We start from the raw sequence: 16,708 nt of genomic DNA on the forward strand, positions 1-16,708 counted from the left end.
ATCTTCAACTTTGGCAGGTGACAAGAGCAGTTGCAGAAATCTTGGAAGACGTTGGTTGGACTACATTGTCTCGGGGCGAAATTAATGTCAAAGGTAAAGGTATAATGGAAACATTCTTCGTTGATCCTACGCAAACAGTGGCCGCAACTAGAAAAGCATCTGAGGCGCCTTCATACAGGAACTCTTGCTTCGATTTGTTGGATGGTCCCAGAGGGAGGTTAAAGAAACATCGACTGTCCGAACTTAAAACAAAGATAGAAAGTAGGATGAACCCAGGAGCCGACTCCCGAAGCTCTATTATATCTGATAATGAGAACATCTTTTCTCGCCGAAAAAGTCTCAGTTTTTCATTGCCACAACAGCGATCAAAAAATGTAGGAATTTTACGAAGTGATATCAACTCTGGAATCATCGGTTTATCATACCGAGAAAATCAACCAGGACATCAAAACGGACTTGAGACGTCGACCCAACATGCAAAAAACATTAGTAATTCTGATTCCTCCTCAGAGTGCCACTCACATCATTTACCGACACACACAAGGAGATCATATGAAGCCATACCTGAGCAATACCAACTCGAAGAAGAGTCGGTGAGCGACAAAGATTATTACGCTGAAGAACAAAATCAACACAGAACAACTCGTGAAAATTTTAGTAATTTTGGTTATTCTCTTACCTCACGACGAAGATCAAGTTATTCTGAACCAACTTTACCAACCAGCGCTGATGACAGCAAAGGGGTGGATAGCTAGAGGTCAGCATAGCCCAAGTCCACAGTGCGATTCATATACCTTCCCGAGCGTAACGCAGCCGGGCATCTTCACGGCTTTTGACACAAAGCGCCCACCACAACAGCGCCGTTTAGTCACAGGCCGGAGCACAACTGGCCAGAGCGCAACAGGCCCTACCGCAACAGCTACTACTAACGTAACCCAAACTAACCTAACCTGCGCCGCCTGTTGCGGTAGGGCCTGTTGCGCTCCGGCCAGCTGTGCTCCGGCTCTATGAAGCAGTGGCTGTGTTGTGCAAAGCGGATTTACTGTTAGCCGGAGTTACCCACATCTCATTGATCTGAGACTATGTGTAGATATTGCATGCTGATGGTTGGCGTTGGGCCCAGGGCCTGTTTACCAGTCAATTTTGTTACCCACGGCTGCGCTCCCACAGCAAAGATGGTGGAAATTTAGCGATGAAAATTAACGAAAAGGAGCCATACAATGTGGAGCCCACTGAGCTCGAGTCTGACAACCCAGAGCATGGATCGTAATCGGGTTCCTGCGTTTCCAAATCTTCAATAGAACGCATGAAAACTTTCTCGACTGCGCCTTCTTAAGACTTTTGACGTGTAGAACAATTAATTATTAAATTTTATGTATAAAATATTTCGTATTATTCTTGTTTGTAATTTTATTGTTTTAAGAAATTGGGGTTAATATGGTATTGGTTATTTGGAGATTGCATGGTCGAGTGTAAACATCCATTGCATGGCGCGAAGCGAATTCTCTAATTCAGATACAAACTTTCTGAAGTAATTAAGATATCATGAAGGTGATGATCAATCATAACGATGTTGCACTGAAATTAAGACCAACAATAAATTATCATCCCATTCCATGAAAAGACTGTGCATGGATGCGAGTGGCTGAGGTTTGTTATGAATGGAGACGCGAGATCTTTATAATGTTTATGTTTAGTGATATAGGTGTTGTGGCATGTTTAGATATTCAAATAATGTAGGCTCGAATGTTATTCTTATTTACTTGTATTACCTATGTGTGATTTTTTTTATTTAACAGCATTTCAATGTAATGCTTATTATAATCTCTCAGTAGCAAATCAAATATTTAATTAAACCAGGCCCCACATACGTGGGGATGAATATTTAACGTTCTACGCCTTGCGAGTATCTATTTGGAATAAATTTCATTAACATATTTTACGTGGCACGAGCATTTTTCAGAATTGAGTTACGTAATTTGATGCGTACATGGGATTACTTGCATCACGGACAGATTGCTCTTCAAAGCACATGTATTACATTTTTTCGTAAGTGCAGCATGAAAGTAGGGGCACAATGTAAATCCATGAGGCAAATGACGCTGCAACAACATTGATTTTATTGAAATGTTTAATGAACGTTATTTCAACGTCAGATGCGCGGTGGCCTGACGGTCTACGACGTGCTCGACGAGTATATCACTCAGTACACACACTAAAATTTTCATCTAATATTCCCCTTTAGTTTATTCATTCTTTACGAAAAAAATCGTGAACACTTTGTTGAAATTGATTTGTAATGTTAGGCTTGATTTCATCCTTACTTGATTGACGGAAAAGAGATGATGTAAGAAATTTATAATAAAATCTTTTTATTTTCCACAATCAGTTGAGTGACTTGCTGCTAGTCACATCTTGCGAGAGAGCTCAGTGCCTGCAGAGCATCTTCAAGCACTGTCGATAAATTTTGATCGATGAAAACTTAGAATTACGAGCTACTATAACATAACACAGTGATCTCGGCGCTTAAGTGTAGGCCCGATGTGGCCTGTCGCCGATTCTTTTCTTTTATGTGCTTTGTTCACAGAAGATCTCAATCTTGTCATTTGACCGGATATTTTCATGACTGACGATAGTTTGAAATAGTTACTCGACTCCCACCGGGTTCGTTATGGTGCTAGGCATTTCAAATCTGAACATAACCAATAATATTGATCAATGATAAATAGAATAACATAGTATACAATGTGAACATATCTACCCTTCGTATTTCTTTCTTTTAGGGCAAGCATGAAATCTCATGTCAGTGAGTCCAGTCTAAGACGCACAGTTCGCCCCGACCATTTGGTTTCTTGGTCCTATCACTGCAGTGAGTATCATATCTTGCGGGTGTACAACGTTACTCTTTTGTCCTAAATATATTACCTCACCTGTATTACCTATTGGCTGTGCACTTGTTACCGACGATAGCATCTGAGAATTTAGGATAAAAAGATGGGTTCCTTATAGCTTGTCTCGTAGCTCTGTTCAAGCAAAAATTTTCAGCTTACAAGAAAAATTAAAAAAAGTCCAAACCATAGTTCATTTGAGCGAATGCCTATGTGACGTAGCTCTTATTACGAACCGTCCCGGACAAATAGTAAAAGGTAAGCGAAGTCCACTTCAATGAAGTGACGTTCCCAGAGTAGCAAAAAAAAATATAACTCAGTACTCATTGCAGAGAGTGACAGAGAGCGCATTTTCTCGTCGACGAAAACTTGAGGTCACGGACGGACGGACGGACGGACAGACATGGCGAGCACAATAGTGCATTTTTTCCATAGATGAGAAAATGCGCTAAAAATATAACTCAGTAGTCACTGCAGTGAGTGACAGAGAGCGCATTTTCTCGTCGACGAAAACTTGAGGTCACGGACGGACGGACGGACGGACAGATATGGCGAGCACAATAATGCATTTTTTCCATAAATGAGGAAATGCGCTAAAAAGCGTGTTCAAAATACCTGCCCAATAAAACTTGGGGGTGTCTGCTGATGCTCTTGGCCCTCATTCATTTTTTAACTCTCGAATCAAACTAGCAATTATTTGCCTCGATCACCGACAGCGAGACATATTGAAGTAATTCCCAATAAGTAGAGCGAGAGTACCATCTGAACAAGAACCACTAAGAGATCGGATTCAAATTCAGAGACCAGCATCGAGTTAAATATGCATGGCATGACTCTTTCTTGTGTTCGGCAAACTAGTCGGTCTCCATTGTACCAGAGTAACTAAGACGTGTAGGACTACAGTGCTGCGACCGCGCGGCATAGTGTTGTAGTCAAGAGACATAGATCGTCTCTGTCTCAGATACGTGTCGGCCTGTTACTGGAAATGCACATCTCTGCTAGTGTCTGTGTTTGTATCCTGGCTGAGCCATACCCTAAACTCGAATAAGAAACTAAGAAGAATATGAAGCATGATACGCAAGCAAGCAACAAATACGACCTCAACCTATGAGGAAATATGATTTAACGATATTATCAGTCTGCTTATATCGCAAGTTCACTAGGAATTTAAAAGCAAAGAAAACGCCAAGCAAATTCACCACATCGATATTGAAAACGTTTCGGAGTCCAGCTCCATCATCAGTTCGAAAAACTAAAAATGAATAAAATCATATTATTATATCAAAATTCTTCCTTGATTCCTTGACCCCTCAGGGGGGACTTCTGACGGGTGTCTGTGCTCGTCAGAAGTCCTACGGGATTTCGCGCTCCTAGGGGGATTGTTCCTGAGCGCCCCATCGCTGAGCTCGCGGTGTCTGACTGCAGGTCTCAGTTGTGGGGTTAAGGGCTGGACATCTGAGACCTTCCGCCCCTTGTGGGTGATGAATAATTGAGACCTTCCACCTCTATGGTGATGTTCATCTTGACTTTCGGTGCGAGATAGCTTAATAGCTGAAGCGCTAGTAAACATTTGGACACTAAACTAACTAACTTGATTCCTTGACTTAACGATTAGACCTGAGGAGAGCGACAGCACCCACATTTGAGAACTATGACGAAGATGGCGGAGTCAACTTTAGAGCGTATATAACGTTTTTATTCAAGAGCATGTCTGCTCAGTTCTTGTTCCTGCGAGCAGAACTGAGAAGAAATTCTAAAGTGAAAAGCAGAAGTAACAGAGTTTGTGCAAACAAACTTGCTGCCGATTGGAATGCTCATAAGAAGGAAATATCCTAACACTAACCTTGTAACTAATATCCGAACAAGAATCCCTATAACTAATATCCTAACAATAACCTTATAACTAGCATCCTAACAAGACTCCTTATGACTAATATCCTAACAATAACCCTATAACTAGCATCCTAACAATAATACCTATAACTAATATCCTAAAAATAACCCTATAACTAACATCCTAACAATTATACCTATAACTAATATCCTAGCAATAACCCTGTAACTAACATCCTAACAATAACCCTACAACTAGCATCCTAACAAGAATCCCAGTCGTCTGCCCGAAGTTATGAGTAGAAGCAACACGCGAATTTCGTAGTTAAGCCAGAAGGAGAGTGAAACCATAAGTGTTCAATAGATCATTGTAATGGCGTAAGATACAGAAAACGCACTCACCATTCATTATTATGTACACAATTCATAAACTAAATAATGGAACAACGTATACAACCAACAAACAAAATATTTTTCTATTGTAATTCACAGAATAGATTAATAATAAACCGGTGAACCAAGGTCAAGATTTATTATAAAGATGAAAATGTAATGCAAGCCATGTTTACTATAGTAAAGTTTTTTCAAACACAGTGTAATATTTGCCCAAATTTTACATTTGAGTAACAACAAACAATTGACTTGTCGGGAAAATGCTCCGTGTTGTTAATGCCTCTAGTTTCTACAAGCTTCTGCATCTTCGCATGTTTCAACACGGTTGTTCAGTTCCCTAAACGGTTGTTCAATTAAACACGGTTGTTCAATTAAAAACAGCTCTTCTCTGAGAAAATAATAAGACAGTAGGAAACCAAATTTATCTGACAGAAATTCTGTGTTCAAATTTACTTGAGGACCATAACTCGACATTGCCTGAGTGGGTTGTCCACGATAAGGCATGATGAGCGTAAGGCTAACCATCACAGCCTAATTTTAAGAATCTTTACCTTGCCGTCACCAGAATAATTAAGTCTTAGTATAAATTGCGGATTCAATTTGTATAGCGCGACACATCTTTTCTATATGAGCGCTGAATCGCCTGTCAATGGCGCAAGTCACACAAAATTGTTATCACTCTTCATTTTCTTTCAAACGCGCACCGCAGTAATGACAATTATAATAATATAAATTTTGATTGCAAGATCTGAATTGTTTTCAAAATCATACACATGTTGCCTTTACTGCTAAAGCAGAACACGTCGCGACGCCAGTGAACACCACCTCGTATTCAAAATTGAGTAATAAGTAAATAAAGTCAAATATCAAGAAATTCGTGATATATTTTGTAGGGTTATGAGGAAAAACAGTCAACATTTGTCGCAGTAGAGCCCATAATCGTTTCAGCCAACGTGCAAGCCTAAAATACGATATTGTGTCAGATGATGCCTTTATTAACTGCATTAATTCTAAAGTTACATTTCAATCCCGCATTCATTGCAACGATGCTTTGGTACTTACAGCTAAATTTGTGAAGTTTAAGTGAATATTATTATATTGAAGTAATTATCGCAGCCGCTCCATTAGTGTGCAACCGAGCATCTGCCGAAATTTTAGCAAATTAGCGTCGAATTTTCCTGTGTCCATCTATAGGTGCCCAAGACATAATAAATCAATTTAAATATATCCTAACATCTTAAAATGGGGGATTTATCACCATTGACCCAACAATAGAATAAATACACATAATTTCAAATTCACCATCGTTATATAATTTTTAACTATTACTGCATTTTTTGTGGCACGAATTTCATCAAGTTTGATTGATCTTATTTGAGAAACTCGTCCGATACTATAAAATAATTTAGTTCTATTAAAATTCAGAAAACTAGTAAATTTTTGGCGTTATTTCCACAGCACGGGTATGAAATTTCCAGAGCACGGGTATGAAATTATGAAATTTCCAAGCACGGGTATGAAATTTCCAGAGCACGGGTATGAAATTTCCAGAGCACGGGTATGAAATTTCCAGAGCACGGGTATGAAATTATGAAATTTCCAGAGCACGGGTATGAAATTATGAAATTTCCAGAGCACGGGTATGAAATTATGAAATTTCCAGAGCACGGGTATGAAATTGTGAAATTTCCAGAGCACGGGTATGAAATTGTGAAATTTCCAGAGCACGGGTATGAAATTATGAAATTTCCAGAGCACGGTTATGAAATCATGAAATTTCCAGAGCTCAAGTATGCAATTATCTGTCAAAGATGCAGTAGTCGACTTGCAGCAGCTGAAGAACAGTTTCCAGCGCCGACGACACAGCACTGAACACCGCAGCGTGTGACAGAGTCTCATCGTGGCAGGCAGCTGCACGCGTCTTGCGCTCTTGTGGTACTGATATGTTCAGAAAATATTATTGTAAGCGAACAGTCGAGTAAACTTATAGGTACACTCAACGACGCGATCATGAAAAGCATTGAAAAAAACTATGAAACTTGCATATTTTGAACCCGAGTGTGAAGTAATATAATCGGCTTCGAAGAGTAGGAACACATTTATATTATTTAATACATCTTAAAGAAGTATAACCTTTGATTTCACAGGAATTTTATAACTATCAAACTGACACATAAAAAAATTAATATGACAAGATTGTATCGACATTATACAAAACAAGTCGAGTGATGCGGAAAACCAACATATTTAGAGAAATTAACTTTAGTCGTGCTTAGAAATGTGATGAGTGGGTTATTATTTTTCTACCTTATGACGATGTGGGTTATGACTCAGGTTATGAATGAACAAACCTAAACAATCAACAAGTTTTAACAATAATTGAAAAGCAAAGAGAAAGCGCCAAGTAAATTCACAATTTCTTTAATTAAAACGGTTTTGATGACAAACTTCATCCTTAGTTCGTTACTGTTACTTCGCCTCACCACTTTGGGGTGGCTCCTGTCTGTGCTGGTCTGTAGCCCACGGCGGCAGGGGCGCGACACTGCTTTGGCTGCCGTCCTCCTGCGCCTGCAGACGTACGAACACCCGCCAGAACGCCTCCACCACCTGCACATTTACCAACCACCTGCTTCATCATGCACACGGTGGCGTCAGTGTCATCATGCACACGGTGGCGTCAGTGTCATCATGCACACGGTGGCGTCAGTGTCATCATGCACACGGTGGCGTCAGTGTCATCATGCACACGTTGGCGTCAGTGTCATCATGCACACGGTGGCGTCAGTGTCATCATGCACACGGCTGCATCGGTAACTCTATCGGCTGAAGAGGTTGATTTTCGTGGGCACAGTCGCTCAGGCGGACTAGTGCTCTTTGAGTACTTTCGAATTACTGAATCATGCTTTATTCGAATTATCTAATTCATGAAACTTGTTTTAGAAACGAATTTTTTCGCAGAGAAATTTAAACGTCTTTTCTGGTCTCAGTAGACGAGCATGCAGAAAAGGATTTATGAAACATTACAATTCATAAGGGAGGCCAAGTCAAAATATTATTCCAAGTGCAACCTATGCTAAAACGTACGAAAAAGACTTGCGCCTCAGTAGCGCCGGTGCGCTGAAGGAGGCAGGAGTTCGTGTGTCGGCGCTGCACAAGAGCCGCCAGGTTAGCTCCCCAGCAGAAGCCGCACACCACGCCAGGAGATAGGATGCTGTGTGACACGCTCTTCACAGCCTCCTCCACCAACACCTGTACGCGACGAAGTCTAATTTATGGGATGGTATTATGCTAGATCTCAACACTAATTATGCCCGTTCATCATCAAATTTGAAATAATATATCAGCCAAGCACTAAGTAACTTGGAACTGCACAACCAAATCTTATGTAAATAGCAAAGTTTTATATGTTGGCGTTAGTATTACAGTGAAATATTCAAGAGGTGAAGTTTATAATACCTTTAAATTGGCAGCAACAGGCGCCATGAGAGCAGGTAGAAGAAGCGTCACTACAGGCGGATGAGGAACATCAGATGTGTTCTCAATGAGCAGATAAAGGCGACCAGAAACATCACGACGTTTAATACCAGTGATGGCACCAATGGAGTTTCTTAACAAGCACTTACACTCTTGATGACCAGACCCCATACAAGGTTGATCATTTGAGGCCTGTAGCAGCTGTAGGTCAGAAACAGCCCGGCAATTGGCTAATTTTTCCAAGGAAGTCGTGAGTGCTGTGCCGAGCCGCTCTAGAACAAGGATACCACGTCTCTCTAGAGCAGCAGTGATACTCTCACTCACTACCTTCTGGCAGGCTAGGATTAATATTTTCTCACGTTCCATGAATGTCGTTAGTTGCTTAGTGACTTCCATGTCGTACATGGTTGAACTAGAGAACTTGCCACAGAACTTAATACATTCGTTGGCATTTGAAGAGAACTCCAACGTTATGTTGAATAGGATAAGACTGATACTCCTGCTCTCAGCTTCATCTGACACTCTATTGTGTGTATAGAATGAAATCCTATCACTTTTAATGCCATTAGGAATTCTGGAAAAAATGTTATTTTCTTCATTGTTCAACAAATTAATGCCTCTTGATGAACTTCCGATTGAACTTGAGGCCTGTTTATGACCAACAATGTGTGAGGAACTAAAAGACTCCAAGTTACTTATGATACAAGCCATTGAATTTTCTTGCAGGCGATGATGACGATAAAGCAGACCTTTGAACACAGAGGCTTCTGTCACCGGGCGACCTGGAACTTCAGTGATCACAACATCACCAAACGTTTGTGAATGTCCAATGTCAGAAATGCTAAGCAAAACTGCTTCAAGTACCTTGGTTTTTAGATGATCAATTTCGGCATCATTGAGCCCCAAATTCCTGTCAGTGAGACAAGGGCCCAAAAATTTCATCATTTCATGGATGCTGGACACATCCAGCACAGCAGTAGGTTCAGAACAGTGAGACAGAATGATGTCAACTAGAGCTCCAGATATTTCTTGTATTATTACAAGTGGCAGACCATTGCTGACAAGTTTGAGAAGTTCTTGTAGAAGTGAAGAGCATAATAAACCACAGTATAGACCATGAGATCCATATGCAGAAACCTGAGCTTCCATGAGGGCATTGATGAACTTCAGGCATGGATGAAATGGCTGAACGTTTTTCACAAAGTCACTAGCAGAGTTAATGTAGGAATGAATACCACCAGAGTGTTGGAGGAGCAAAGTTCCTGCTTGACGTCCATGAAGTCTCCTCAACATCGAGTGGTAGTGTCCAAGCAGCACACATATAGAGGCCTCCTTGATGCTGTGGCACCACACGCCACTCAGCCCTTGAGGTTCCAAACTCCGAACTCCCTGCATTTTTCCTGCAAACATATGATGGCTTAATGGAAGTCAGAAGTTTGTTTTATGAGGACTGACGGTATTTTTGAAACTATCTTGGAAGTTTCTCATTGCAGTTCACCATCACCATGACCTAGTAATAATGGCATTCAAAAATTATAATTTTACCTAATTATTAGTTAAGAAAAGAAAAACTTACAATACAAATGGGCATTTGAAAAGAGTTTTAAACAAATATTTTAACAATCAATAATTGGGCTCAAATATTTTAAAGTTTTATAACTCACCTTTAATATAAATTATTCAATACAGCAAGGGTAAGCAATGACAATGATGTGCCATCTTCAATCAACAGGAATTAATCTTTCTTCTTCTCACTGCTGATGGAATCAACCATTTTCTCTTGTAGCATCAGCGCTCCCTACAAATGAACAATAATTTTAGAACTCTGCAAACAGACAAAACAGCTGCCACATAATTTCCATAACCTCATAACCTGAGAATTGAATTAAACTTGTCGACTGTTGAGACTTCACAATTCAAAAAACACTAGCATCCCTTAATGGCAATGCAAAATATTGCAGGAACAAGGGAATGAAAATGAAGATAGGATTTCATTGTGTAATAAATAAATATTGATACCATAAATGAGTCATAAATAAATTCTAAAAAAATATGAAGGATCCTTTGCACAATACTTTAGTTGAATTCATTAGCATTGTGAGGGCAGTAAAGCAACAGTGACCTACAATTGCTTTGCACAAATATTATATTCATCTAAAAAAAAAAAAAATATCCATATGATGCATCTCTCTTCATGTACCTAAATCAGAGATAATAACTACTTTGCTAAGATAACCTGTTCACACTCAGTCTTCAACCATGCATTTACTGAAATATATTAAGGGACTTGTTGAATAAATAAATACAGGCCAAATTGCAGCCAATTTAAGCATATATCAGCATTAATACACTTTTTCCGTGATAGAATTTCTGAACCTAGTATTTTTTATTTAATGATAGGGGTTTTCAACTACTCTAACCATAACTATGCTTCCAAATAAAATTGGAAAGAACTTCAGGAGAAACTATTTTTTGGCCACTTACTCGAATAATAGGTAGTTCCTTCTTCTCATGAGGCTTAACAAGGTCTGGGTTGTCCTGAAGATTCCTCCAAGTAATATGAATTCCCACTATCATGGGCAATATAACAAATGCCAGTATATTATTTTTCAACGTTTTACGTACTTTTTCCAATAAGGCAACCATTTCAAACCAAAAATTAGAGTATTTTGTTTTTTAAAGAAAATGTACAAAGCTTTACCTGTAATACACAGAAATCAGTTCAAACTTATTAATTTAAACACTTAATATAATTGCAGGATGATTCCATTATTAAGAGTTGTGGCTAATGGCAGGGCAGGGAAGAAATATCGAACATATCTGCTGGAAATTTTATGAATTTTGGCACTTTTTGTTACAGTAGGGTTAACAAATTAACTAGCAAAGTATCAAGTTGTGTTTTTCCCCAGGAGTATAAATAATTCATTCTCATTAACTTTTTTTCAGGAACCCTGAAAATACAGTAGAACTGTGGTTGGCAAACGCTTTGGTTAACAAGTAAGAATTTTGATAAAAATATACTTTGGGAAGCAAACAAATTTCAGTATGAACAACGAATGTGTTATTACTAGGCATGTGACTAAGCTTCCAAGATGATATTACACTCACCAGTATGGAAAATTCAGCTTTGATAGGACTTTTGTTATCTTTATACATTCACATTCATGTTATGTAGTTATTTTTGTGTTTTATTTTAATAATTAGAGCCCTCAGTCATGCCTCCAAAGAAGGTTAATAGTGCAGGAGGCAATAGGAGGCTAAACTTGCTTAATGACAATGTAATACCATATTATCAAAAAGTGTTACCTACAGTAAAGGCAGAAACAGGTTCAACAAAGGATGTATGTTACTGAATGTTTTCTCATGCTTAAATGATTTCTTTACCATTTTTATATTTATTTAGCTAGATTTATAACTGTTCTCATTTAAAAAACATTCCTACATAGCCTATATCTTTCGTATATTAGTGAATCAAGAAGGGCTGGGAACCAATTATTTTTATTAGCATTGTTTCTTATGAGGGAAATTATTTCAGTTAAGGAGCGATTTGGTTCACATACAACTTTAAGGAACAGATTATGATCATTACTCATTAACCAAGGTTAACCTGTATCCCCATTACCTAATTCAATCAGGTTTGGTGATTTTTTTTAAATAAAAAAAAAATAAAAAATCACCGTTTTTTTTATTTTTTCATGATTTTTTTATTTATTTTTTTTTTTATTTTTCAGCTTTTTGTCTTTTTGAAAGGTTATTTTTTATGTTGCAATTAGCCTACTAACAATAACAGTATATGGATCATAATGGATGGCTAAAAAGGGCACTTATTGCCTTCATTAATGGCTGACAGGCCAAGGTGATGTTTACCACTTGGGTATATTTGGGTAAACAATTATTGACAAGTCGATTCATTAGCTTTGTAAAGTTTGTATGGATCAAGGTAATGAGTTAAATATTGACCATTTAACTGGCTTCAATATACAAAAACACTTCAGGAAGGCAGATCTTCTAAACATTGAAGAGTCAGACAACAGATAGGTAGCTGATAGCACAGTGCACAGCACTCTCAATAGATCTACTAGTTTTATGTCATATAAATCTACCAGACTCCACCCTCTATACCCTCTACTAGTAGTGACTGAGTGACTGCACTGTTTACACTTAATTCAGACCAATAAACCAATACTAAACATAAAGTCTCCAACAGTGTGATGCAGCTAACAAACACCATCTTCCTGATATTGTTTTCAAAACATAGGTATTTTAAATAGTATGTTATGCTAATCTCAAGGAAAATAAACTTTCTTCTTTATGTACCTACATTACTCTTTTATTTTGCCTCAAAACTGCTCAATCGGTTCTGCCCCACCCTGCATAAGCTAGCTAACACATTTAAATTGTATATTGTAATCAATATAAGCTGACGACACAAAAATTTATAATACAGTGAAGAATACCGTATGTCACAAAAAGTACAGTTGCAAGGAGATCTTGACAAGCTGATCGACTGGGCTGATAAGTGGCAGCTGCGTTTCAATGATGACAAATGTAAAGTTATCCACCTTGGCAAGAATAATGAACAGCAAGATTACAGTGTGTGAAGACAAGGTTGCAATGACAGAGTGATGATGTTGAAGTTGACAATGGAAAAAGAAAAAGGTTTAGGAGTTAATATCAACAATGAGTTCACTTTGAGTTGAAATATTCTATGCATATTGAAGGTCAAGTTAATTAAGCCAATAAACGACTTGGACTGATCAGACGCTCTTTTGAGTTCCTAGATGCAGAACTTATGCAGAAGCGATGAAGCAGTTATTTGTTGCTGTTGTGCGCCCAACCCCAGAGTATGGAAACATCGTGTGGTCACCCTACTCACCCAAATTTGAAAAAGACAAAAATTTAATAAGAGTGTTCAAAGACATGCAACAAGGATAGTTTTGGGCTTGAAATGCAAGTTCTATGAGGAAAGATTAAAGATTATGAAGCTTCCAAGCCTTAGTTATCGACATCTGCGTGGGGACTGGCGGACTGCATTGAAGCTTACAAGTATACTGATGGCTTATACAAGGTCCCAGAAGGATTAATAGAATTTGAAACAAGAACCAACACCAGGGGCCATGGCTATAAACTAAAAAAACAGCATTGGAACACATCCATGCAACAACACTTCTTCTTGCTTCAAGTCACCGACATGTCAAACAGCCTCCCTGATAGCATTGTTATTTGTTGATGCTCCGAGTATGAACGGATTCAAAAACAGTTGTTGTGTTGTTGTGGCCGGCTTAAAGGTGAAGAAGTAGCCAAAAGATGACCACTCATTACACCTGGGCTCAGCAGAAAGTTTCAGCGTTGTGTCAAGGATTCTTGAAGGTTCTATTAGCTGGGCTTCCAGTTTTGTTCACAGGTAGATCCAGGATGATGCTCATGCACTACAGGTAAGTCAGACAATTTGTTTGCGTTAAATAGGTGATTGTTGCTCTTATTATTTCATGTTGAATCTTTCTGCGGTAGTTGCTTCCTCCGAGAAGTATTCAAACAGTTAGATGGTGCACACCCATGGCTCGAGTAGTAGCAATCAGCACCTGACGCTCCAGCCTCCAGGCGGTACGCCGGTACCGCAAGCATGCCAGGAGAAAATGCTCCATGGTATCATCCACCCCACAATGCAAGCACATTAGAGAGTCTGCCATATTCAAAAACAGACTAGGCAAAGCTATGCAGGAGCAGGAGCATATTTTCAGTCTTAAAATGCCTAGTAAATTATGGACCAAGCAATAACCAGTAAGTCAAGCAGCTATCTCAATCAATCGTCAGTTAAAGAAAGATTGGGTTCCTAAGGCCAGATCCCTTCATTCCCTTGTGAATCAAGTCACAAAAAGTTCAAGAATTGGCAACAAGCCATGGGCCTATTTCTTCAATGCTGACACTTCTATTCTATTCTAGTACTAGGCAGAGTGGCAAAGCAGAGAGTTTTTACTCTCCCTCTGTCCCTCAAAGTTCATTTTTAAGTCCTATATATGTAGACCAGTAAAGTATCCTGGATACCTGCATTAGTATCATACATAAGAAATTGGTTTAAATTGTGAGTAAATGAGGAAATAAAAAATTAACTGATTCTAAAAAATCCATGGTTTATCACTGTGGACTACCAGCCACTAGTTCATCCACTGCTAGAACCTAGAAGCCTAGAACTGTCCACAGTGCCAGCCCATGCTACTAGCCTCGTGCATAGTGACAAAGCAGAGAGTTTTTTAGACTCTCCCTCAAGTTCATTTTTTGAGTCCTACAAGTAGACCACTAGACCAGTAAAGTATCATGGATACCAGCATTATCATACTTAAGAAATTGGTTTAAATCTTGAGTTATTGAGAAAATTAAAAAAAAACTGATTCCAAAAAAGCTCTGGTTTGCCACCATGGGACTGCCCTCGTGTATAGCAGTTCTCGGACTTCAGAGCTCTGCTAGACAAGAGCTAGACTAGGATGCTGCCTCCAACTCCAACACACTATGGACCAATGCAGTCCATCTGTGTGACCACACACTTGCTGTGAGCCTCACAGCCATAAGCTGCTTGTGTCCAGAGATGGTCCAGTTGCAAGGTAGATATTCTGTACAAGGTACAAGGTACAAGATTTTATATATTTACATGCATAAATTGCTCTCCATCATAGTAGATTCACCATGCCAGTCTCAGGCAGTCTACAATAAAAATTTTGATAAATGAGAAAATACTAAATGGCATTGTGCTGCAGGGGCTGAAGAGTAGGCCTGATGTGGCCTGTCACCGATTCTTACTTTGCGTGACTTGTTCACAGAAGATCTAAAATCGTGTCATTTGACAAAATTTTTTCAGGACTAACGATAGTTTAACCCATTAATGCCGAGCGGTTCCATTTGGAACCAGCAGAAAAAAATGAATTCATAATAAAATTGTATGGTCAAATCAATATACTAGTGGATGCGTAGGTTTGATACACATCTTGTCCATGTTCTGGCAACGTTTCGTTCTGCTGCGCCGACTAATTCCTGCTCAGTTAACATTAAAAGATTGTAAGTACCTGGTGTCAGACAGAAGGGCTTGACATCATTACAGAGAAAGGTAAGTAGTTCGTTCTGAGAATATATTATTTACAAGTTAGATGCAGAATTTTATCGATAAAGAGAGTACTTTCAATCCTGTATATGGCATTACGTGATATAATGTTTCTAAAGTCTTATAGATCATGAAATATTTTGTCTGGTTCCAAATGGAACCGCTCGGCAGTAGTGTAAGCCATCCGGCCATCTAATTTTCCTTGTAGATTACTATGTGATATAGTTACGCATTGTATTTCAAAAACTTGTTTGTACTTAGAAATTATTTATTTAGATCTTAGATCTAAGTTTTTCTGTTATTTATTAGTGAATCATTATCTTTAGAGCTGTTAGGAATATATATCCCAAAAGTTGAAATATTTGGAAGTAGGTACGTTGAACACTATACGATTGTTCATCCCGAGTCACTTTTTTTCTAATTGTTTTTTTGGCAGATCATAACATGAAATAATTGAGATTTCCAGAGAAGAATAACACGAAGATCAAATATTTGCTACTGAACCTTTCACAGAAGCAGCAACAAAGGAAACGTACTGAGATTCAGATAACTCAGATGACGCAACCACAAGCAATTCTGCTCGCCTACTGAGAATAGTCATTGTAGCAACAGTAATCACCGAATGTGATAACAATGACTATCGACAGAGAAGAAAGTCAACTGTGGTCGACATGGCCACATTATACTACGACATATACGTGGCTAGCCCGTGAGATTTAGTTATAAACTTTGGGCAGCAGATAAATCAGATGATATTTTTCTGCAATTGAAGCTAATTGGCGGATCTAATAGAAAAAGAAACTTATTCATGGGCTGGAACATGGATTGGTCCCATAAACATGATACTATTGGTCCCAAGCCAACATATTATATGTGATATCTATTCTGGTTTCATTTGGCTTCTCAAAAAACTTTTGAAAAAAATAATAGCTATTGCAATAAATTTTTAAAAATATCAGTTAGGAAATGCAATAATGCAGGAGACCCTAAATAAAACAATCAGGGTCTATAGTGCACCCTTCTACTT

At 38.6% G+C, this 16,708-nt stretch overlaps 2 protein-coding genes across 2 annotated transcripts in view; one reads left to right on the forward strand and one right to left on the reverse strand.

Annotated features, from left to right (window-relative positions):
• LOC108670249 (adenylate cyclase type 2) overlaps nucleotides 1-786 on the forward strand; it is a gene marked incomplete at its 5' end in the record, with an annotated part of 37,137 nt that extends 36,351 nt beyond the window's left edge. Inside the window, one exon of the mRNA XM_018157709.2 lies at nucleotides 18-786. Within this exon, the coding sequence (XP_018013198.2) occupies nucleotides 18-755 (738 nt within the window). The remainder of the gene's footprint in view (nucleotides 1-17) is intronic.
• Nucleotides 787-6,840: 6,054 nt separating this feature from the next.
• LOC108670251 lies at nucleotides 6,841-10,326 on the reverse strand. The gene is made up of 5 exons (XM_018157710.2): nucleotides 10,253-10,326; nucleotides 8,571-9,988; nucleotides 8,199-8,363; nucleotides 7,598-7,721; nucleotides 6,841-7,052 (listed from the first exon to the last, which is right to left on the reverse strand). Exons 2-5 carry the CDS (start codon nucleotides 9,981-9,983, stop codon nucleotides 6,913-6,915), a joined length of 1,842 nt encoding a protein of 613 aa, XP_018013199.1. The 5' UTR covers nucleotides 9,984-9,988; nucleotides 10,253-10,326; the 3' UTR covers nucleotides 6,841-6,912.
• Nucleotides 10,327-16,708: the final 6,382 nt, after the last annotated feature.

Source organism: Hyalella azteca, unplaced genomic scaffold (assembly GCF_000764305.2).
Source record: "Hyalella azteca isolate HAZT.00-mixed unplaced genomic scaffold, Hazt_2.0.2 contig14902, whole genome shotgun sequence".
NCBI lineage: Eukaryota > Metazoa > Arthropoda > Malacostraca > Amphipoda > Hyalellidae > Hyalella > Hyalella azteca.